Source organism: Microcaecilia unicolor, chromosome 14 (genome assembly GCF_901765095.1).
Source record: "Microcaecilia unicolor chromosome 14, aMicUni1.1, whole genome shotgun sequence".
Classification (NCBI taxonomy): Eukaryota; Metazoa; Chordata; class Amphibia; order Gymnophiona; family Siphonopidae; genus Microcaecilia; species Microcaecilia unicolor.
In genome coordinates this window covers 14,868,038-14,892,811 of record NC_044044.1, presented here as the reverse complement: position 1 = coordinate 14,892,811, position 24,774 = coordinate 14,868,038, and the positions used below count along the sequence as shown (strand labels likewise).

At 43.4% G+C, this 24,774-nt stretch overlaps 1 protein-coding gene across 1 annotated transcript in view; it reads right to left on the bottom strand.

Annotated features, from left to right (window-relative positions):
* EPHB4 (EPH receptor B4) overlaps positions 1 to 24,089 on the bottom strand; it is a 115,074-nt gene extending 90,985 nt beyond the window's left edge. Inside the window, exon 1 of the mRNA XM_030186319.1 lies at positions 23,304 to 24,089. Coding sequence (XP_030042179.1) covers positions 23,304 to 23,364 — 61 coding nt within the window. The 5' untranslated portion in view covers positions 23,365 to 24,089. The remainder of the gene's footprint in view (positions 1 to 23,303) is intronic.
* Positions 24,090 to 24,774: the final 685 nt, after the last annotated feature.

The window sequence follows — 24,774 nt, the reverse complement described above, 5'->3', positions numbered from 1 at the left end:
CCGAGGCCTCCAGGGGAGGCCAGGTGCAGGGGTCTCTCTCTCTCCTGCTCGTGACGGGACCCGGGTGATGGCGTCCCGACAGGAGAAGGAGAGAGAAAACTCCAGCGCCGGACCCTCCTTGCATTGCCTGCGTAGCAGCTGCTGTGCCCTCAGGCCGCGCATGCTCAGTTTTGAGACTGAGCATGTGCAACCTGAGAAAAGCAGTCGCGGTCAATGCTGGGCAGAAGAAGGAGTCGTACTGCCTACAGCTGGCGGGGCCAGCCAAGCTACTTCAGGCAGACGAGAGGGCGGTGGCAATGACGTTGGGGGTGGGAGCGGCGATGATGATCCTGCCTTGGGCCCGGCGGCGGTGGCCCTGCCCCAGGCCCGGCTCAGTCTCTCGGTGGCCCTGATTGTTGTGGGACGTTTCTACCAGCGCAGTTTCTGTCTGCAGAGCTGGATGTGCAGTGTTTCCTTTGGGGCTCAGTCTTATCCTCTGTTATTTTGAGTTAAAGGACCCCAGACCCCTGTCTCATGTAAGAATGACTTAGCAATGCTCTGAATTCATTTTTATTAGTAGTTTTGTGAGGTGATTGAAACTGATCAGGCGATTCGCTTTTGCATGCAGTGTCTTTATCGACTTTATTAAACTCCATACGTAATTAATGGGTTTGCAAACTCTTTACAGTACGTTCTCCACCGTGGTAGTTCTGGGAGGCATGGATTTGCTGTACAAGCTTACATTTCATTTTCAGAAGGTCGTCGGGGAAACGGCGTGCCGCCTTCACCCATCGCCCTACACACTGCGATTTGATTTCACTGTCTTCCCCACACAATGACTTTCAGATTCACTGTATCCGAGAATCTCATGCCATACTGTTACGAGTGTAGCTTTGCAGTAAGGGCTTACTGACAACACGTCTGTTAGCAAACAACAAAAAAGCACTTGGGATCCACAGCAACAAGACACAAAACACCCAAGCAGACACTAAGAAGTTCAAAACAAATCTTTATTCAAGCAAGTCCCGACGTGGCCACATTTCTTCAAAAAGGCTGCATCAGGGGTAGAATAAACAATTGAATGAAGCTCCTTGAGGCCACTGTCAAGGAACTTCATTCAGTTCTTTACGTTACCCCTGATGCAGCCTTTCTTGGCGAAACATGGCCATGTCGGGACTTGCTTGAATAAAGATTTGTTTTGGACTTTCTTAATGTATCTGTTAGTACAGCAGTCCCCAAATTGTGGGTCCTGACAGTATTGCCACACTGAGACAGACCAAAGGTCCATCAAGCCCAGCATACTGTTTCCAACGGTGGCCAATCCAGGTCACAAATACCTGGCAGAAAAACAAAGAATAGCAACATTCCATGTAGAACCCCAAAGAGTAGCAAGATTCCAGAATTCTAAAGAATAATAAGATTCCATGCAGAATTTCAAAGTGTAGCAACATTCCATGTAGAACCCCAAAGAGTAGCAAGATTCCAGAATTCTAAAGAATAATAAGATTCCATGCAGAATTTCAAAGTGTAGCAACATTCCATGTAGAACCCCAAAGAGTAGCAAGATTTCATTCAGAATCCCAAGTACATAAGTAGATAAGTGTTGCCATACTGGGACAGACCAAAGGTCCATCAAGCCCAGTATCCTGTTTCCAACCGTGGCCAATCCAGGTCACAAATACCTGGCAGAAAAATAAAGAATAGCAACATTCCATGTAGAACCCCAAAGAGTAGCAAGATTCCAGAATTCTAAAGAATAATAAGATTCCATGCAGAATTTCAAAGTGTAGCAACATTCCATGTAGAACCCCAAAGAGTAGCAAGATTCCAGAATTCTAAAGAATAATAAGATTCCATGCAGAATTTCAAAGTGTAGCAACATTCCATGTAGAACCCCAAAGAGTAGCAAGATTCCATTCAGAATCCCAAGTATTGCCACACTGAGACAGACCAAAGGTCCATCAAGCCCAGCATCCTGTTTCTAACAGTGGCCAAACCAGATCACAAATACTTGGCAAGATCCCCAAAAAGTACAAAACATTTTATGCTGCTTTCTCCAAGTCCAATTTAATAATGGTCTATGGATTTTTCCTTTAGTCATTGACCTGGACCACCTGTCAAGTCTGCACTATTACTAGGCCTGCAAAGGGAATGGGGGAGGGGGCATTGCACCATCACATCAAGGCCAGGGAGCAAGCTAGGGCTGGGGCTTGCATGTTTGGGTCATGGGTTAGATATACTGCCTTTCTGTGGTGCAGCCAAAACAGTTTACAATTACTTCTCACTGTCCCTAGGTACTTTCACAACATCGTGGAGGTTAAGTGATTTCCCCAGGGTCACAAGGAGCTTCAGTGGGAAGCTCCCCATGTTCTCAGCCCACCGCACCGACCATTAAGCCATTCCTCCGCTCCTCGCACGTTTGTCTGTGGCAGTGAAAGTGGGTGTACAACCGCAGAAAGTTCAGTAAGCACTCCCTTAAGTGTCAGGCCTGGTCTGGAATGTCCCGGGGGTGCGCTTTTTCTTGGCAGAATCTCTGTTTGTGCTAGCATTGTTTCAAGTCTTCCTAGAGACTTATTTTTGTCTTTTTCCAAGCTCACCTGTAGGGCGTAAGATTTGTAGGCGGTTCTGTTGCAAGACTAGGACAGGGAATAAATGGCCAGGTTGTCTGCATACAGTGAACGTTTGTTCTTTGGGTTATCATCTATTCTAGTCTTTGTTTAACCTGCCTGAGCAAATACATGTTCAAAGTGGTTACCAAAAAAAATACACAGAGCATCACTACCGACAGAAAAACATAGAACACAATATTGCAACAACTGTCGTCATCGTAACACTCCAAACGGCACTGTCCCAGTGAAAAACTGTCAATTTCAGCGTATCCTCATACCCACTCACTATCCAGTACTTCTCCGGGATGACCCAAAAGCTTTGCTAAACAGTCCTGGGGCTGGGGTGCTCTCCAGTAGTGGGGGGGGAGGAGGATTTCATTGACAGAAACAGAAAATTACGGCAAAGGCCATCCAATCTCCTTTTCCACAACAACTACTAAAGTTCTGCAGCCCCGCCTTCTCCCTCCAGTGCTTTCATTCCTTCCTAGTCCTTAGCGGAAGCCAGGATTTGGTGTGAGCAGGACCGCCGAGAGACTGGGGCAGGGCCGCTGCCAGATCTGGGACAGAATCGTCATCGCCGCCGCCACTGCCCCCCTCAAAAAAAATCGTCGTCATCGCCACCACCCCATCCCTCACTCCCAAAGTACCTTGGCTGGCCCCGCCAGCTGCAGGCAGCGCGGCTCCTTCCTCTGCCCAGCATTGACTGCGACTGCTTTTCTCAGTCATCTTGTCAAGGCAACATTAAGATCTCTGGTAGCTGGGTCCTGGAGTACAGACCAGCCAAAACTGATCAAAAATCCTAATTCGGTCTTGTTTTAGTTTCAGCTGAAAATGTAAGTGTGTTTTTGGTTGAAATTGTGGTGCAGCACCTACTCCCTCCCTTCCTTCCTTCCATCCTCAACAGAAGAGGCTCCCCGCCAAGGCCCCCCCCCCCCCCAAGAAAAAAAGCATCCCCTTCCTAGACCCCCACTACCACCATCACCACCTCCACCTGTAAACACCCCTCTCCTTCAGGGTCTACTTTACGTGCATTGGTGGTCCAGTGAAGTGGCTGGGGCAAGAGCGATCCCCACTCTCTCCTACCCTTGCCGACTCCATTGACAAAATGGCTGCCATAACTTCAAGCAGCAGTCTTCAAGCAGCCATTTTGAGATTGGAGTGAGCATGGGATAGGAGCGAAGGTGGGCAAACTTTTTCAGCCACGCCTTCCTTTCCTTTCATCCCTGCCAATGGTTTAGGATTCCCAACCCCAATATAGACAAAAATGTGTTTTGTTTCTGATGATTACGTAAGTATTGCCACACTGGGACAGACCAAAGGTCTATCAAGCCCAGTATCCTGTTTCCAACAGTGGCCAATCCAGGTCACAAATACCTGGCAAGATCCCAGAAAAGCTCAATACATTTTATGATGCTTATCCCTATGGACTTTTCCTTTAGGAAGCAGTCCAGACCCTTTTTAAACCCCGCTATGCTAACTACCTTTACCACATTCTCTAGCAACGAATTCCAGAGTTTAATTACACGTTGAGTGAAGAAACATTTTCTCTGACTCATATTAAATTTACTACTTTGTAGCTTCATCGCATGCCCCCTAATCCTAGTATTTTTGGAAAAAAGAGTAAACAAAGATTGAACAAGACTCAATATACCCAACATTTTTAAAATTTATTTTCCAATTTAAAATAGTAGTAATAGCTCATGCATACCCAACAACACTTTGTTACTGGCTGAATGTGGGTCTCTTGTGCCAAAACTCCATTTCTAGTCATTGTCTCCCCCTTTTTCCCCCATCCATCAACTCCCCATCTCTTCCCTCTCCTTCTGCTCCCCAAATCCCTCTATTCTTCCTTTTCTGCTATCTGCTCCCACCAGTCTCTCCTCCTTCCACTCCCAGTTCCCACCGGTCTCTCCCCCGTCTCTTCCCCCTCCTTCTGCTTCCCAGCTCCCATCAGTCTCTCTTTCCCAGTCCCTCCCTCACGCTCTCATTTCATTTAAATCTGTTGGAATGTAATTGTATTTTACATGCATTGCCTGTCACCTATTATTTCTCTGTGATTACTCTGTGACCTCTGATGTGAATTACTTAGAGAGGTCACAGCTATGCAACTTCCTGTGGGGGTTAGATACAGCAGACACAGCACATGCAGCACATGGAGCACATGGAGCTCATGATCTCTCCTAACCTGAGAGGATCTATGGTGGTGTGAGCATCCATTACCATCTAAGCATATTGAAGGAGCTGATAATACAAATGTATAGTAATATGTATATATAAGTCTGTCTGATTATAATCTAACTACAAACTGTGAGTAAACAGATGTTTTGTTACTTCAACTTTAAAGTGACTCAGCAGTGAATTATTCAGGGGTGAATGAGAGAGAGATGAAGAAAGAAATTAACATTTCTAAAGCTGAAGCTGTGTGTACTAAAATCTGCTAATTATTTACTACAAATAATCCAACAAAAAGGGTTATGGGCCCAGGGCCAGGAATTGAAAAAGAAGAGAAATATTACCAGGCAGAAAAAAAGGCCACATTTTTCTCTTAAGTTTTAAAGGAAAGATTCAGTCTGTCTCTCTCTCCCCCCACACAGCAGACAGAAGGCTAAGAAAATGGCTGAGGGAAGAAATTCACTATTGTTCTATTCTCTCAAGGTGCCTAGATTAACTGAGTTTAATTATCAGCAGTGGGAACTAAGATTCATATGTCTCCTTCGAGCAAAAGGATTACATATATGCTTAGACCAAGACAGAACAGCTGAAAATATGGCTGAATGGGACAATGCAAACTATTATGTGAAGTGCATGCTTTTGGAAGCTCTCTCTGAGAAACAAGCCATATTAGTGGAGGGAAAAGATACACCAAAGGACATTTTATATAAACTGAGAACTATGTATGCAACTACATATGCAAAGCAGCAACCAATTTGGTTAGCAGAGTTGAATGAAACCAAATTAAGGGATAAAAGTAAATGTAATGATCACATTATGCATCTTATGTCTTCATTTCAAAAGCTAGAACTTTCTGGAATTCCCATGTGTGATGCATTGAAAAGAGCATTTCTTTTTACCTCACTATCAAAGAAGTTTGATGTTTTTAGGTCTGTAAATGAGGCCATTGAAGGGCAATCTTTTGAACAGGCAACATCAAAACTAAGGCAGGAATGCATAATAAATGATTCTGAGGAGATGTGTTCTCAAAGTCAGTCAGAGAGAAATGAAACAAATTTCTTGGCAAAGAACAGAGGAAGGCGGAGCTATGGAAAAACTCCACCCAAGGGCAAGCTGATTTGCTACTCATGTGGAAAGGAGGGACATGTATCTAAATGGTGTAAGGAAACACAAAACACTCCCTCTAGCTCACCTAAGCCAATGGAACTAAAGAATTTTCAAACCAGGAAATGTATGAAGGACAAAGATAAACACAAGGGCTTTCTAATGGCAGAAAAATCTTTGACTATGGTAAATAATAATTCAAATGAAAGTACTTGGATTTTGGATTCAGGGAGCACATGCCATTTAACCAATTGTAAGGATTTCTTTCAGGAAATGTGTCCAGAGGAAGGTATTCTTAAAACTGCAAACGCAGGGACTGCTCAGATCCAAGCAAAAGGAATTGGATTCTTAAAATGCAAAGTGTCTAATGAAGTTAAAGAAATTCCTGTAAGTGATGTCTTGTATATTCCCCAAGCAGTTTGCAATATGCTTAGTGTATCTACATTAGATAAGAAGGGATTTGCGATTCATTTTGAAAACAGTAAGTGCACAATCTCTAAAAATGATGAAGTGTATGCTGAAGCTTTTATGCATAATGATGTTTATAAGCTGAACATTTCAGGTGAAGCCTCACATCTGGCGCAAGTAAGGAAGAATGATGGTAAATGTAGTCTGGAAATCTGGCATCGCCGCCTGGGACATCGTGATTTTAAGGTGATCCAGGATCTTTACAGTAAGCAACTGGCCACCGGCATTCAGATAAGTGCAGATGCTGGTAAAATGGAGAAATGCATAGACTGTGTTACTCAAAAAGGTGTAAGACCCTCATTTCCTGCATACACAGGAAATAGGAGTAATAAAGTGCTGGACTTAATACACAGTGACTTATGTGGACCGTTTAATATCCCATCATTGGGAAATAACAGATTTGTGCTAATATTCTTGGATGATTTCTCTAGATACTGTGTGGCCTATTTGCTGAAAGAAAAAAGTCAAGTCACAGACATGCTGAAGAAATACGTAGCCATGGTGAGCAATAAATTTGAAAGAAAACCAAAGGTTCTTCAGACCGACAATGGTGGTGAGTTCACTTCACAAAGCATGCGCACATTTCTAGAACAAGAAGGCATTCAACATATCACAACAGTAGCTTATACACCAGAGCAAAATTCTGTTGCAGAGAGAAAATTTAGGTCACTTGTGGAAATGACCAGATGTATGCTGTCAGATAGCAATCTCCCTAAAAGACTATGGGGGGAAGCCATTCTCACAGCAGTGTACCTACAAAACAGAATGCCAACTAAAGGCGCTGAGCGCACACCACATGAGACATGGCATGGTAGGAAGCCAAACCTGTCACACATAAGAACATTTGGAAGTACAGCATATGCTCATGTACCAAAGCAAAGAAGGCATAAGCTGGATTCCACAACAGAAAGGGGCATTTTAGTTGGCTATGCTCCAGGACACAAAGGATATAGAATTTTGAATCTGAAAACTGGCATTGTTGGCATAAGACATGTTACATATTTTGATGAAAACAAAGGGTTGATAAAGGCTGGATTATCCCAGATGAGCCTTATCATCCAGAATATGAAACTAGAACCATAATAGACATGCCAGTGTATATAAATGCCATACCAAGGCAGATGTCTGAAAGCAACTCACCTGTATCTAACGAGGAACAGGCAGAGGAAGCAGACACAGAAAGGATCATTGAAGAAGACAGTACAGTTGGAGAAGGGGAATCAATTGGAGAAGGACTCTCAGATTTTGAGGATGCGGAAAGGTCAGACCAACCTGTTGTCAGACGCTCATCCAGGGAAAACAAAGGTGTTCCACCCCCAAGACTGTCTTACCTAACAAAGTCAGCAGAAGCTCAAGAGCCCTTAACATGGGATGAGATTGAGAAAATGCCAGCAGAAGAAGCTGCTGAATGGCATAAAGCTGCACAAGAAGAAATTGATGCATTGGATAAAAATAATACTTGGATTCTTACAAAATTACCTCCTGGCAAGAAAGCTATAGGATGCAAATGGGTATTCAAGTTAAAAAGGAATGCACAAGGAAAAGTGGAAAGGTATAAAGCCAGATTAGTGGCAAAGGGATATCTTCAAAAATATGGAGAAGATTTTGATGAAGTGTTTGCACCTGTAGTGAAACACACGACAATAAGAACACTTCTGAGCATTGCAGTCTCAAAAGGCATGCAAGTCAACCACATTGATGTGAAAACAGCATTTCTTCACGGAGATATAACTGAAGACTTGTACATGGAACAGCCAACAGGTTTCATAAATACAAAACAAAGACAGCTAGTGTGTAAATTAAACAAAGGTCTTTATGGATTAAAGCAAAGTGCAAAATGTTGGAATGATAAATTGCATGAAATATTGACAAATTTAGGATTTAAGCAAGGTGAAGCAGATAAATGCTTGTACACTAGGTGCACAAATGGACAATATGCATACATTTTAGCTTTTGTTGATGATCTGCTCATTGCAAGCGAAAGTGAGCAAGAGTACAAGGGCATTGTAAAATGTTTAAACCAGAATGTTGAGATAAAAGAACTGGGTAATGTGTCATACTATCTTGGTATAGAAATTGAGAAACAAAATGATGGTTCTTATCTTCTAAGCCAGAAGCAGAAAATAAATGAGCTTATTGAAAGTTTAGGTATGCAAGATGCCCAAGTTGTAAGCACTCCCATGATCACTGATTTTCTGAAGGATGAAACAGTAAGAGAACCTTTACCAGATAACATCCAATATAGATCAGCCATAGGTAAGCTTTTATATCTAGCTACCACATACAGGGCTGATATAGCAAATGCAGTAGGAATTTTGAGCAGAAGGGTCAGCTCACCTACCAAATCAGATTGGACTGCAGTTAAAAGGATGGTAAGGTATTTAAAGGGTACCATTGATTGTAAATTAAAGATTTCAGCCAATAGTAATCCAAAACTAATATGTTACTGTGATTCAGATTGGGCAGGGGATCATTCTGATTATAAATCCACAAGTGGATATGTGTTTATGTATGGAAATGTACAAATTTCATGGGCCAGTCATAAACAAAGTATTGTGAGTTTGTCTTCTACAGAAGCTGAATACGTGGCCGTATCGGAAGCGTGCAGAGAACTGATGTGGATTGAAAAACTTTTGCTGGATTTTGGAATAGCTGAAAAGAGACCAATCCAGATAATGGAAGATAATCAGAGCTGCATCCGACTGTCACAGAATGACAAGGTTCAGTCACGCACCAAGCACATCGCAACGAAATACCACAACGTGCGAGAGTTGGTGAAAGAAGGGGTCATCAGTCTACACTATTGTCACACCAGTGAGATGACAGCTGACATCATGACCAAACCATTACCCAGAGAACATTTTGTGAATCTGCGTATAAAGCTTGGACTTTGTATGAATAAATAATTGCATGACAGTTATGCATGAGAAGGGGTTTGTTGGAATGTAATTGTATTTTACATGCATTGCCTGTCACCTATTATTTCTCTGTGATTACTCTGTGACCTCTGATGTGAATTACTTAGAGAGGTCACAGCTATGCAACTTCCTGTGGGGGTTAGATACAGCAGACACAGCACATGCAGCACATGGAGCACATGGAGCTCATGATCTCTCCTAACCTGAGAGGATCTATGGTGGTGTGAGCATCCATTACCATCTAAGCATATGGAAGGAGCTGATAATACAAATGTATAGTAATATGTATATATAAGTCTGTCTGATTATAATCTAACTACAAACTGTGAGTAAACAGATGTTTTGTTACTTCAACTTTAAAGTGACTCAGCAGTGAATTATTCAGGGGTGAATGAGAGAGAGATGAAGAAAGAAATTAACATTTCTAAAGCTGAAGCTGTGTGTACTAAAATCTGCTAATTATTTACTACAAATAATCCAACAAAATCACATTCACGCTTCTCTATGAACGCAGCGAACATTATCCAATAAATGACTATATTAGATAAACAAGTCTCTAAGGACGTGTCCAGGAGTATCCCTAACTGTACTTTGCCACAGGAAAATCACATGATATGACACCCGCCAATGAACTCACTCCCCAAAAGAGACAAAAAAAAAAAAAGCCCCGGCAACATTACATCTGAAAGATGAGTATTTAACTTTAAATAGTAAATAAGCAAAAACATATTTTTGATTTTAAAAAAAACCTTATAATAGAACAAAAATATAAAAAGAAAAAACACTGAATAGTAAAAATCACTACCATAAACCAATGAAGACGTGGGTGAGTAATTCTTACTGAGTTGCACCGCTGAGGTCATGGTATAGTAATTCTATGTGGGAGATGCACTGTGATCATGCAACTAGTTTTCCTGCGTATGCACTGTGAAAATCCTGAAAATCAGACCGGGTTTATCTGAAGTCCAAATTTAGGTGATCTTTTACTAATCATTGCTCAAAGCCCACCTCTTCAATGTCGCCTTCGGCACCCAATCACTACACCTCTTCTCAGGAAATCTTAACTACCCCAACTTGACATTTCGTCCTCTAGATTGTAAGCTCTTCTGAGCAGGGACTGTCCTTATTTGTTCATTTGTACAGCGCTGCGTAACCCTAGTAGCGCTCTAGAAATGTTAAGTAGTAGTAGTAGGTTTTAAGCTTAGGCTAAAAATCAGCTGACGCTAAATGTCGAGACGCCCGTAGGGAAGAGAAGGGGGGGGGGGTCCACTCCTTCCACAAAAACGCAAGCACACCAACCAAAGGGTGGAAAGAGAACCAAGTCCAAGTGATCAGCCAATAAAAACACAGGAGTTAAGAGCTCCAAACAAGGTTTCATTAGGACCCTACACGGTCCGTGTTTCGGCAAAAATGCCTTCCTCAGGGGTCAACGAATCTTCTGCTGAATATCAGACCGAACCTTGAGTGCTAAAACGTCAGCGCAAGAGTGCTGGGTCCGCGAGCAGGGACGCCTGTAGTCAACTGTAGAAATCAAAATGGCACATAATAGGTGTCTGAGCATTTAGAGCCAGCTAAAATCGCTAGCACACCTTAGTAAATGACCCCTTTACACTGTCAAACCCTCCAGGTACAGGAAAATACCTACTGTATCTGAATTTATTTTATTTTTTTGTTACATTTGTACCCCGCTCTTTCCCACTCATGGCAGGCTCAATGCAGCTATGGTACACAACCTAGAGTTCTAGAAACTCGAAAATGAAATTGCACACTTATTACAAGTAGCCTCTAGGTTTTCACTCCAACTGGAGAATCAGAATTTAACTCACCTTGAATTACTACTGAAAAAAAGGCAAGAATTAAATTTTTAAAAATAAATATTTATTTATTGCATTTGTATCCCACATTTTCCCACCTATTTGAAGGTTCAATGTGGCTTACAAAATCCCGTTATGGCACCGCCATACCGGGGTGAAAGATACAATCGGTGTTACAAAGAGAGACCAAGGATGACAAAGTGACGATCAGCAAACAGTTGACATTCAGAATATAGGTGGAGTGGTGATGTGTTGTAGTTAAGCTATTGATCCTTGTGGTAGGGCCTTGTTGAAGAGACAGGTCTTCAGAGATTTGCGAAAGTCAATTATTTCGTGAGTTGTTTTTAAGTTTAAGTGGTAGTGCGTTCCACAGCTGCGTGCTCATGTAGGAAAAGCTGGTCGCATGTGTTAGTCTGTATTTTAATCCTTTACAGCTGGGGAAGTGTAGATTAAGAAATGTGCGGGAAGATCTTTTAGCATTTCTGGGTGGTAGGTCAACGAGGTCTAGCATGTAGGTCGGGGCATCTCCGTGAATGATTTTGTGAACTATAGTGCAGACCTTGAACGCCATACGTCCTTTAAGCGTAATTTTTCTCTTAGGGGTTTTGCAGACAGATGACTTCAGAAGTTTAAATCCAGAGTAACTGCATCGTTTCTTCAATGAGCAGATGAAGAGAGAGGAGAGGATAATTCTCAAAAGCTCGTCATAGATAAAATACATTAATCTAATACTAACAGCAAGGTGCACTAATATAACCATTTGAACTTCACGAGCTCGTTAAAGACCTACCTATTCAGAAAAACATTCCCCACCGACCTAACCTAGACGCCTCCAATATGCAACACAGCAAATCACAAACTGTACTGGACACTATATATTACTTCCTATCTTCGATCCCTAGGCACCTGAATATACTAACTTTACCCGACCCTAACATCAAATTGTATTTGTTTCCATACCGGACTAGGCGATCGCTTTGCGGTAAGATGTAAGCCACATTGAGCCTGCAAATAGGTGAGAAAATGTGGGATACGAATGTAATAAATAAATAAACAAACAAACAAACACATAAAACATTCAAAAAAGTGGTTACTCTGTTGTGTTGGAGAAAAGCCCTCAGAAACCAAAGAGACTGCAGTCCTTGGTTAAACACGGTTTCATTTATTAACCAGTGCTTTAGTTTCTATCGTGGGGCTCAAACTCCATATTTTTTGTGTTATCGCTTAAGGTGCAACAGATTTCTAACACAGATTGTGAATTAAAGTGTCCAAATCTAAATACAGCTGATTGCAAACTTTTCCACAGCACTGAACTTTGCTCGTCCTAAGGGGCCACCGTTTCACCCCTGTCAGACCTTCTTCAGGAACAGGTGCTGCTGAACCTCAAGGCGACGTTGTTTCCATTTACAAAACTTTCACTTCAAAATGGCCCCATTTATACTCGTGCACCTTGCTGTTAAGTATTTGATTACCTGAATCAAGCACTAGCATGCACTACGTTTATTCAGTTTTATAAAATACGCTGAAGTTATATTTTAAAAATATTTCTAAATTGTTTCATGGGCAAAAAGTTTGGGTTTATCCGGATGTTTCTAGGTCTACTCAAGATAGAAGAAAGATGTTTTTAAGCTTGCGTAATGAGTTAAAAAATTTGGGAGCTACATTTATGTCGGCATATCCCTGTAAATGTAAGATCACCTATTTGGGGAATAAGTATATTTTCCTAGAACTATCTCAGCTACAGTCGTTCTTGGACCAAAAAAAACTAAGCAGTCCGTTAGAGAAATAATAACTTTCAGTTATAAATAATATACGGTTATCAGGTTAAGCCGAGTTTTGTTGTCGTAGATGCTTATATATTCTCCTTTGTTACCTGTCGCCCCCTCAATTAACGTTGTGGTCTAAGGAAGAGTGAATTTTAATTGCTGTATTAATTCCTGTAACAACGTGGCTCTGTGTTTCTGTACAAGAAAAAAAAAAAATTTTTATTTTGACTTGTTATAAAAACTTAATAAATAATAAAATACATTGATCCCAGGGCCCTGCCAAGCTATGTCCAGCCTCACAAGGCACAAGGGAGATGAGGGGATGCCTCAATTACGCCTGTCCATTGCCTCTCCCGCTTGGTCACGAAGCAGTGGGAGGTGCGGGAGCACTAGCTAGCGTGTCGCACCTGGCGCGTTTCCAGCTCGGGCGCTCCTGGTTAGTCGCCCTGCAACATGTTTGTTGACCTTTATTCCCACATATCCAAGAGCGGTAAGACAGCAACCACACTTCCTTGTTCCAGGTGGGTAATTAACTTTTAAGTATCACTTTCCCCAATAATCGCAAAGTGACGTCACCTTAGTAACAATGACACAAAATTACCTCCACTGCCTTCTGTACTATAACAGCACCTCCCTTATCTAACCATCCCTTGCCGCCCCTCCAGAATTCTCCCACCGTTTGGTTCTGCCTAGCCCTAAGCCTGCCCGTGTACAATCTAGACATCATCGGGCTTTTTCATTGCACCTCACGCCCGGAACAATCTCCCCCCTCTCCATCCGTAGCAATTCTTCTTTCAAGGACTTTAAAAGTTGAGCTGAAAACCCGGCTCTTTCAATTAGCCTTTTGGGGGGGGGGGGGGGAACAGTCTGATTAAAAAGTAGCAGTTCAACCTACTTAACCCCGTTTTCCTTCTATGTGTGTTTGACTTTCCCCTCCCCCTTTTGCCTTCCTTCCTATACATTGATGGAGTTCCTTTCTCATTTTCTCTGTTCTGCCTGTCAACTAGAGCAGTGTCGAAGGTTTTGCAAATCAACAAACCGCTAGGATTCGCACAGCACCAACCCTACCTAAGAAAAGAAAGCAGGGCAAGTCACTAAACCCCCTTCCTATTGAGAAAATAGAACAAGTTGGACCGCTATGGATCCCCTACACAGGAACTACACACTAGTAAATACCTCCCATTGCTCAACCACGAAGCCCAGAGAAAGGAGAAGGAAAAACAGAACCGGAAAGCACAAGAAGCCAGGCTCTGCCTGCAGGGCAACACTGGAGCAAGAGAATTAGAAAGTCACCTTCCTCCTGTACTGTGCAAAATCCAAAGACAAAAGCTGACAAGAAAACGGAAGACTTCCTGGAAAAGAAAGAGCACGGGATTAACCCTCCCCCCCCTTGCTATCCTGTGAGAAAAACAGCAGTAGAAAAATTATTATTACTAGTAAAAGAGGCCCGTTTCTGGAGCAAATGAAATGGGCGCTAGCAAGGTTTTCCTCCCCAACACCCCCCCTTCTCCCTCCCTCCCTACCGACCCCTTCGTCGTTCTGACGCCATTGCTCCGCACCTCCTGAACGCACCGTACGCCATTGCTCCGCCCTTGGTGTGTGACGCCATCGCTCCGCCCTCGACGTCATCACGTTTGACGCGAGGGCGGGGCCCCCGAGACGGCGATTTCGGTGGCTTCACCACCACAAACCCTTCGAACCCGTTTTGTTGACGGAAGCGACGTCAGTGTCCCCAGAACGTTGAGGGTGAGTTTTATTATGTAAGATTATTTATTGCATTTGTATCCCACATTTTCCCACCTCTTTGCAGGCTCAATGTGGCTTACAGAGTCCTGTTATGGCATTTTGTCATTCCAGGAAATCAGATACAATTAGTGATGAAACCAGGTTAAGTAAAGGGAAAAAGAACAGCTTTAGGGAAAAGTATGGAGGGTAGATTTTCATAACTGGGATGGGTTGGTGAAGTGATTTAGTGAAGCTATGGGTTCTCTTTGTAGGCCTTGTTGAAGAGGCAGGTCTTCAGAGATTTACGAAAGTTGCCTTCACCTGGCAAAAAAAAAAAACACTGGAAGCTTGGAATTGAATTGTCTTTGTTCTCTCAATTCTGTGCAATTGTCTTTCCTTTCACCACTGTGATGATTATCTGGGAAGAGTCTGAAATTTGTATGGCTTCAGGATAAGGATCACTGATAAGACAGGCAGCTTGGAGAGATAAAACCTGAAGCTCTTACTAAGGCCCTCATGATCAAACCCCGAAATAGCGCTGTTCCAACGCCGTAGTAACACGGTGCAGCGTCATGGCATGATCACAACTTAATACATGCAAGAATATGCAGCGGTGCAGCGGCGCAAATCTCTGTAGATGGCGTAGTCAAATGAGGGTAAGTAGCTGGGACGCATGCGCAGTAATGTAACGCGCTAAGAGAAGTACTAAACATCTTGACCCTATTCAAATCACACAAAATCTGCCTGGGTAGAGAGTACCATCACAATTAGAAAGGCTTCAGGTGGTGATTTCCTCCATCCAAAAGAGCCATATGAATTCAGAAAGATTTTGGTTTAATGGAATTTAGATTGCTGGTTCAAGCATAAATTTTGAGTACAAAAGAACGTAAGAGTAGCCATAGTGGGTCAGACCAACGGTCCATCTAGTCCAGTATCCCATTTTCCAAACAGTGGCCGAGCCAGGTCACAAGAAACTGGCAGAAACCCAAATCCTGGCAACACTCCGTATTACAAATCTCAGGGCAAGCAGTTGTTTCCCATTGGACTTTTCCTCCAGGAATTTGCCCAAGCCTTTTTTAAACCCAGATAAGCTAACCACTGTTACCACATCCTCCAGCAACAAGCCTTTTTTAAACCCAGATAAGCTAACCACTGTTACCACATCCTCCAGCAAGGAGTTCCAGAGCTTAACTATTCGTTGAGTGAAAAAATATTTCCTCCTATTTGTTTCAAAAGTATTTCCATGTAACTTCCTCGAGTGTCCCCTAGACTTTGCACTTTTGGAACGAGTGAAAAATCGATTTACTTCTACTCGTTCTACACCACTCAGGATTTTGTACACCTCGACCATATCTCCCCTCATCCGTCTCTTTTCCAAGCTGAAGAGCCTTGACCTCTTTAGCCTTTCGTCATACCAGAGGAGTTCCATCCCTTATGTCATTGTGGTCACTCTTCTTTGAACCTTTTCTAATTCCGCTATATCTTTTTCGAGATATGGCGACCAGAACTGAACGCAATACTTAAGGTGCGGACGCACCATGGAGCAATACAAAGGCAATATAGTGTAGATTGGACCTACTGCAACATTATATTTATAGGTTATATAAGGACTTTAGTAAGCAGGGCTTTTTTTTGAGGGGGTACTGAGTACCGGCACCTTTTCCATTGTCTGCTAAAATTGACCCACAGACTCCAAGCTTTAATGAAAGAGCTCAGGCTCTACACACCAATTCTGCCTTGTCATAGATTCTGTGACTGGTTGCAGGGGGCCTGGCTATTGTGGGGGGGGGGGGGGCCTCAATGATCACCCCATCCCTGAAGGATGGCCTGGCATTTGAGTACCGGCATCTTTTTTGCTAGAAAAAAATGCACTGTTAGGTAAGCAAAACACAACTGCAGAACGCTTAATATTCTCAGTTTCTAGATTTGAATCAGCTATGCCTCTTCCTGAGAAGCTTCACTGGCTTCTGATTGAAGCAAGGGCTCAGTTTAGACTTTACTCTTTTGTCCATAAAATATTATACGAGTTAGTCCCTTTCTATCTTGCTAACAAGGTCAATTTACTTTGTTCTAATTCTGCTTATAGAATGCGTACCTTAATGTTGCTGAAGTTTCTTTCTGTTAGACAGGCTTAGATATCGATCTATATTTAATTCTTCATTACGTTATCAGGCACCAGTAGTTTGAAATCTTACACCTCTGGACATTCATATTATTTCAAATTTTTCGGGTTTCTTTTGGGAGTTTTTTTTTTTTTTTTTGTAAAATGCTAAAACTTGGTTATGTGAGAAAATTCGGGGACTTTTTGTTTGAATTTTTACTGTATTTCCTGGAAGGTTTGATCCAGTCTTCCTTATGTAATCCACAATGAACTGATCAGGTGTTTTGCAGACTAGAAGGACTATATAGTATAGTATAGCTGTGGGGAGAGGAACTCAGGATGTGCATCTCTGTTCCATTTCCAAATTTCTAAGTTTTATTCAGGATTTACAATCCCGCCCATCCAAATTATATATGTTCATGATCTGTTCTGCTATTTAAAGAAACTATTCTTCCATCAACATGCTAATTAAAAAAAATAAAGCAACATTGTCATCATTTTCATAGTCTTACCAACCTTACCCTGTTTGGCAAGGTAAGATTATTAGGAAAGAAATGCAGTCCCATATTCTGGGCAGCCTGATTGGGCCCTTTTGTCGGGGGGGGGGGGGGGGCTAATTGTCAAGGGTTATATTGTGGGCAGGCCGTTTTGACAGTGGCTGTTATGTCATAGTAACATAGTAGATGACGGCAAAAAAAGACCTGCACGGTCCATCCAGTCTGCCCAAGAAGATAAATTCATATGTGCTACTTTTTTTATTTGTACTCTCCTCTTCAGTGCACAGACCGTATAAGTCTGGCCAGCCCTATCCCCGCCTCCCAACCACCAACCCCGCCTCCCAACCACCAGCTCTGGAACAGACCGTATAAGTCTGGCCAGCCCTATCCCCGCCTCCCAACCACCTGCTCTGGCACAGACCGTATAAGTCTGCCCAGCACTATCCCTGCCACCCACCACCGGCTCTGGCACAGACCGTATAAGTCTGCCCAGCACTATCCCCGCCGCCCAACCACCAGCCCGGCACAGACCGTATAAGTCTGCCCAGCACTAGTCCCGCCTCCCAACCACCAGCCCAGACCGTATATGTCTGCCCACACTAGCCCCGCCTCCCAACCACCAGCTCTGCCACCCATTCTAGGCTATATGTCAGGGACTATTATGTCGGGAGCTTTTTTGTCGGGGCTATGTTGACCAGGTACCACCTCCTCACGCTGCACAATCGAGGCAGGAGGGGGTAAACAACTAGAGGAAGGCCACTGGTACCTGTACAGAAGTCTGCATAACAAGTGGAGGAGCGGCCTAATGGTTAGGTCAGCGGCAACCTGGGTTCAATTCCCACTGCAGCTCCTTGTGACCTCGGGCAAATCACTTAACCCTCCATTGGCCCAGGTATGAAAACTTAGATCGTGAGCCCCCTAGGGACAGAGAGAGAAAGGGCCTGCATATAATGTGTACAGCGCTGCGTACGTCTAGTAGCGCTATAGAAATCACTAGTAGTAGTAACTCTGTGCAAATTTTGCAGTTGCACAGAATTCCCCCAGGGATAGGATTCATGAGTTAAACTTTGCTTTTTCATCCGTGTCTGGAAGAGGAGAGAAGGAGCTTCAAAAGAGCAATTCCCCAACTGCTGGGGCTCATCAATGTGTCAGATTTCTTCAGCTGCAGAAGCTGGAACCGATTCTTCCACAGAACAGCGTTGGTCTTTCCTCCATGCCAAATTCTGTCCCATTCCCTTATATTTTCAGAACGTTGGTTTGCCTCTAGAGAGCCAGGCAGACAATTATTGACCCTCTATATGAAATTCACTCCAACAGATTGGGCTGGAAAGGCTAAAAAGGAACCTGCTCTGGCATGGGGCAACTAGTCCCTGCATCCTGGCTACCACGGTGAGCATACAGGCATTTAACTCAGCTAGCCCTGATTAGTTTTACTTTTTTTGTTACATTTGTACCCTGCGCTTTCCCACTCATGGGCTTACATGGGGCAATGGAGGGTTAAGTGACTTGCCCAGAGTCACAAGGAGCTGCCTGTGCCTGAAGTGGGAATCAAACTCAGTTCCTCAGTTCCCCAGGACCAAAGTCCACCACCCTAACCACTAGGCCACTCCTCCACCGTTGCTACTATTTGAGATTCTACATGGAATGTTGCTATTCCACTAGAAGTCGGCCCTTGCAAATCATCAATGTGGCCGCGCAGGCTTCTGCTTCTGTGAGTCTGACATCCTGCACATACATGCAGGACGTCAGACTCACAGAAACAGAAGCCTGCGCAGCCTTCTACATGGAATGTTGCTAGTGGAATAGCAACATTCCATGTAGAATCTCCAATAGTAGCAACATTCCATGTAGAATCTCCAATATTCCATGTAGAATCTCCAATAGTAGCAACATTCCATGTAGAATCTCCAATAGTATCTATTTTATTTTTGTTACATTTGTACCCTGCGCTTTCCCACTCATGTCAGGCTCAATGCGGCTTACATGGGGCAATGGAGGGTTAAGTGACTTGCCCAGAGTCACAAGGAGCTGCCTGTGCCTGAAGTGGGAATCGAACTCAGTTCCTCAGTTCCCCAGGACCAAAGTCCACCACCCTAACCACTAGGCCACTTTTCTCAGGAAAAAATCCAGGCCAGGCCTAAACCCAGATTCACCTCTCCTGAAAACATTTGAAAAAAAAAAAAGAAAGAAAGAAGAAACCTTCCCATTTCCAGGCCAGAAAGTCTGCAGGAGCAGACTGTGATTGGAACGGAAACCTGGAAGCTCCTGGGAGTTCTGAAACCAATGGCCCAGGCTTTGGAGCTACACCAGAGAGGAAGGAAAGGTGGACAAATCACCTTCCTGGCTGAATTCACAAAGAATTTGCTGGTCTTTAAGCACTCGCTAAGTAAGGGTTTGCCCCAGCATGGAGGGCCACTTCTTTCTGGCATCCATTTCTGTCCTCACTATTTTCTTGCAGGCCTATAAACTGGAAGAGTTGTCTAATCATGATTAAATCTGTGGGCTGAGAACCCAGGGAAGCCATTTGTTCAAACCTCACTGGTGTTCCTTGTGATTAGCTGCAAACAGACTGTAAGAGCGATTCCCAGACAAAGCAGGCAAAGGGACCACAGTTTGCCAACAGAAGAGAGAAGAGGTTGTGAGTGCAGATCGATCTCATGAATATTCATTCTGGCTATCCTGAAAACCTGCGTGGCTAGGAGTTCCTTGAACAACCACACACACGCAAAAAAAGGAGACAAACAGGCGAAGTAAGGACGGACCACATTTTGCCAACAGAAGAGAGAAGAGGCTGTGAGTGCAGATCGATCTCATGAATATTCATTCTGGCTATCCTGAAAACCTGCGTGGCTGGGAGTTCCTTGAACAACCACACACACGCAAAAAAAAAGGAGACAAACAGGCGAAGTAAGGACGGACCACATTTTGCCAACAGAAGAGAGAAGAGGCAGTGGAGGGACCAGTGTCAATCAAAATGCTCTTTAAATCACAAAACAACAATCAAAACAATAGTTCTCCGATTACTTTTATTGTCTCACTCTGTGATGGACTTCATATGGCAATTGGAGAAATATCGTTTTTGTTTGTTATTTTATGATTAAAGAGCATTTTGATTGACACTGGTCCCTCCACAGCCTCTTCTCTCTTCTGTTGGCAAAATGTGGTCCGTCCTTACTTTGCCTGTTTGTCTCCTTTTTTTGCGTGTGTGTGGTTGTTCAAGGAACTCCCAGCCACGCAGGTTTTAAGGATAGCCAGAATGAATATTCATGAGATCGATCTGCACTCACTGCCTCCTTGGCGTGCAAATCTATCTCATAAACATATTCATTGTGGATATCCTGAAAACCTGACTGACTGGCGTTCCCCCAGCACAGGCTTGGAAATCCCTGCTGTCAGGCCTTCCGGGCACAGGAAACTACCCACTGTACCCGAGTGTAACTTAACTGGTGAGGAGGGTGTGAGCTTTTTATGTTAGCCTCAGCTCTTAATACCAATTCTTATTCCTTAAGCACTCTGGCTTCTGCTGTCCACGCAGTATTCTTGTTATATATACATCACTGCCAGGCCTGCATTTGGGGCTCTGATTTAAAAAAAAAAAAAAAATCTGCTCTTCAGCTGTTCATGCTGTCTTCATACTTTAATGTATTGTGTGTCCACGTGTGGCTCAGATGATGAGCAGCACAGCAGCACCCTTCAATATGCTTAGACTCATGGGCATGCAACGCCCAAGCATAGACAGCTACTTTTCCTGTTCCTTTGAGCTTCTGGCTTAGGGCCTCATTTACTAAGCCGCGCTAGAGGTGCGTTAATGCTCTTAGGCCTGCTAATCATTAGTGCGTGCTGTGAGGGTGGGCTTTACCGCCCCTATGATCAGAGATAATAGCATGCAAATTTATGTCCGCTGTTATCTCTGATCATAGGGTAAAGTGCGGGAGGATTCTGCCCGAGCGTGTCCTCAGGCACAATCCTTCTGCACTTGTTTGACAGCCCAGACTTGTCAAACAAAGGGGCTGGAGGTCCAATGGGACCTCCAGACCCCGAACAGCATGGCCCTGGTGGCCTAGTACCTCCAACTCAAGCAAGCGACATCCCCACCCCGAGCCAAGTGGCACAAGTTCGGGGGGGGGGGGCTGGAGATCTGGTGGGTCTCCAGTCCCCCCCAAAACGCTAATTTTGTGCACGCACTTAAAATGCTAGCGCACCTTAATAAACAGGGCCCTTAGTCAGAACCGGCTTCTGTTGGGCTGTGGCAACCTCAGCCTTTGCTTGCAATTATCTAGAACTGTTCTCCCTTTTTATCCCCCGTAAACCGAGGTGAACCAATGCAGAGCCAGTCCTAGGCCCCAGGTTGGGGAGGAGCCACATACCAAGGCTCACTTTGGTTAGGATCCTGGTTCTTAAATTTGGCCACAAGGTGTCACTATTTTGTAATAACCAGAACTCCCCACACAAAAAATGGTCCAGGGAACTGAGCCCTGGTCCCCATAGAATCAAAGTCAGGTCCCTTCCACTGACAGCATCACGAACCCCCCCCCCCCCCCCCAACACACACACACACACACAGATACCACAAAAAATACGGAGTAGCAAAGGATAAGAATTGTAATGATCCACTTTTATCTGCTAGGCACATAAGATTTTGGAGCTTAACCGATGCTGCTGTAAGGAACCTTTTTCCCCTTATCATCACAAATTTTCCATATTTTATTTTTAAGACAATGGGTCCTAGAAGGAAGCCAGACCCAGCACAACAGAGCAAAAAATAATTCAATTCCCATATTACATACTCTGGTGGCCTTCAAGGAAAACTCCCTGTGAGACCAAAAGGTAGAAAAGTTTAAAGAAAAAAAAAATCTGATTATTTCAGCCTCTTTCTTCCTTTAAAATGAAAGAAGAAAAAAACAGTTTCTGATACAGAAAAGAGTAAAGAAAAGAAGTGTGATTTTTTTTTAATACCAAAATGCCTTTACCTTCCCTCCCTATAAGAATTTTGACGGCATTTTTTCCTCAAAAGTTAAACCTGCTCGGATTTAAAAGGGGGGGGGGGGAAGGAAAAGTGAAATCCTAAACGCCTTAATCTGGGGCTTTTAATCCGTTTTTGAATGAGGATTTAGGTTCACACACACAGAAGCAACAAATTCCCTTTCTCTGAGCAACCCTGGAAAGGCGACTCAGGGCAATAAAAAAGAAACAGGTGGGGGGAGAGCCAGAAGATAAACCAGAGAAGAGATTCCAGGCGAGGAGACAGTTTTTGAAAGATTATTAGCTAAGCTACGGATAAAGAGATCCTTTAAGGGAGACTTAGGGACAAAAAGGAAGACGAGAACTAAGGGGGTGGAACAGAAAGACTTAAAAGAAAAAGAAAAGGTTAGAATAAGAAAAAAAAAATCATGCAACGTAAGCAGAAAATAAGAAGAATTAGAAACGTAAATGCATTGGAAATGTTATGTAAATACACTGTAGAAGATGATGACAATCCCAATCCGCTCCCTATATCTTCGGAAAAGCGGATTAAAAAGTAAAGCGCATAGCTTTTTTCTTAAAGAAAAACTGCAATATCCACCGTCTGCAGCGTTTGACTTTCGGTAAATACGTACAAAAGTCGAAAAAGAAGTTTCAAATGTTCCTCGGAGGAGCGAAGAGGGAATCGCAGCAGGGCACCAGGCGGGGACGGAAATTTTAGGCGAATTCATTCACTCTGTATCGTAAAAGGTGGGATAATGGCGGATACAAATGCAATAAATAAAATAAATCATTTTTGAAGGTTGAACCAGCCTTTACAAAACGAATGCTCGTTAGTAATTCCAGGGCAAGTTCCTACCCCGAAGAGCTTACAACCCACGTTTTTGTTTTCATTTACATACACGATTACGCTTAAGGAAGAGTTCCTATGACTTAAAAGCCTTATATAATATCCAATATTCCTCTCTGCTTAGAGCACCTTCTAAAACATTAGACATGACAACATACTGTCTTCTGTAAGGGGCTTAACCAGGTCTGTACGTTTATGAAACAGACTACATTTACCCAGTTCGATTTATCAGTCATCGTTCCACCAGGAAGCGCTATCATTTTCACTACATAAGGATGGGGAACCGTAAATCAAATAGGGAAACCCTGCATGCATATTACGGTATAAGAAGCACTCACCTTCAAAAGCATGGAAGAGAGGCACCCAGAGCAGAAGCGCGCAACAGACTGCAGCGGTCATGGCTGAAGCTAAGCCAGGGCGAGAGAATCCAATCCCACCCCGCTTCCGAAAGATCAGAAGTTATTTATTGTAATGCTGAAAAGGAAACGAGCCAAAGATCGCCGGCTTATCCCCTCCTCATCTGAGATGTCCCCCAGTTCTGGATACCCCACCGGGGGCTGCCGATCTTGCAAGCAGGGGATGAGATTAGATAGGCATTTTCACATCACAGGCAGGGTGAGAAAAGTTGTTTAAAAAGCACAATCCAGCAGAAAAAAAATATATATACGTATAACGAATCTATAGATGTATATAAAACTCTTAAAACAGAGCCAACATGCGTCCTTAGACTTTTTCAGCTACAGATCTACACACATCTGAGTTCTTTCCCACAAAAGAAAAACTTGAGAAGTCCGCGTTAGTTTAAGCGCATAATCTCTGGGTTTTCGCGCAGAAACGCTGAATATAAAAGGAAGAGAAACAAGTCCGGGTGTCCTTATCTCGGATCTCTCAAAACTCTTTTCATCTTCTGGATCTTTGGATTGAAATGCTGGGATTCGTTCACTGTCACAGCTGTAGCAGGTTTTAGGATCCAAGATTGCTGCAAGGGGTTTCCAGAGCCTCTTCGACTGTGCACAGAAGTTTGCAAAACCAAAACGTTAAGAATAAAAATGCGTTTTACTTTAACTCTTTTCCATCTCCGCCTTCCGCCCGCTCCTAATAACCGAAGTCATTCACCGAAAACAGAACTGGTGGTGGAAAAAGTAAAGATCGATCGACAACATCCAGCCTTGGCGGCGAACCTGTTCAGGCCACGCCCCCTCCTGGGACCACCTTATGAATAATACATGCCACGCAGCGGAGGGGGCGGGACTTCTTTGTTAAGGGCTTTTGTTAAAGGGGCAGTACTGTTGATTTCCATTGTTTGTTTGTTTGTTTTTTGGGGTGGGGGGGGAGGAGTTCATAGTTGCCTCAGGCAAGATAAAGCAGTGTAATTGCCCTGTCAGTCGCCAGCCCAATTGTATTCACCGAAATAAATATTGGACTAGCAATGATTCTTAACCCAGTCGGGTTTTTTCAGGATCCCTGCAATGAGTATGCATGAGATAGATTTGAATGCACTGCATCCTTTGTTTGCAGATCTATCTGTATTTATTGTGAAAACCGGACCACCAGAGTGCGAGGACTGGGTTGAGAGCCATTGCCCTACACCTCAGGGGTTCTGAGCCCATTAACCTCATCATGGTTAGGGCAGTGGTCTTAGATCAGGGTTTGATTCCCAACTGCTGTGTAATTAGTACATTGTAGAATTGTAATTTGTTGATTTCCCAGGAGTCTGTCTTGGCTTCCTTTTATTGATTAGAAAACCATTCTGAACCTGGTAAGTAGTTGCGGTATAGAAATATGCTGTAATGTAATGTAAGTCACTTA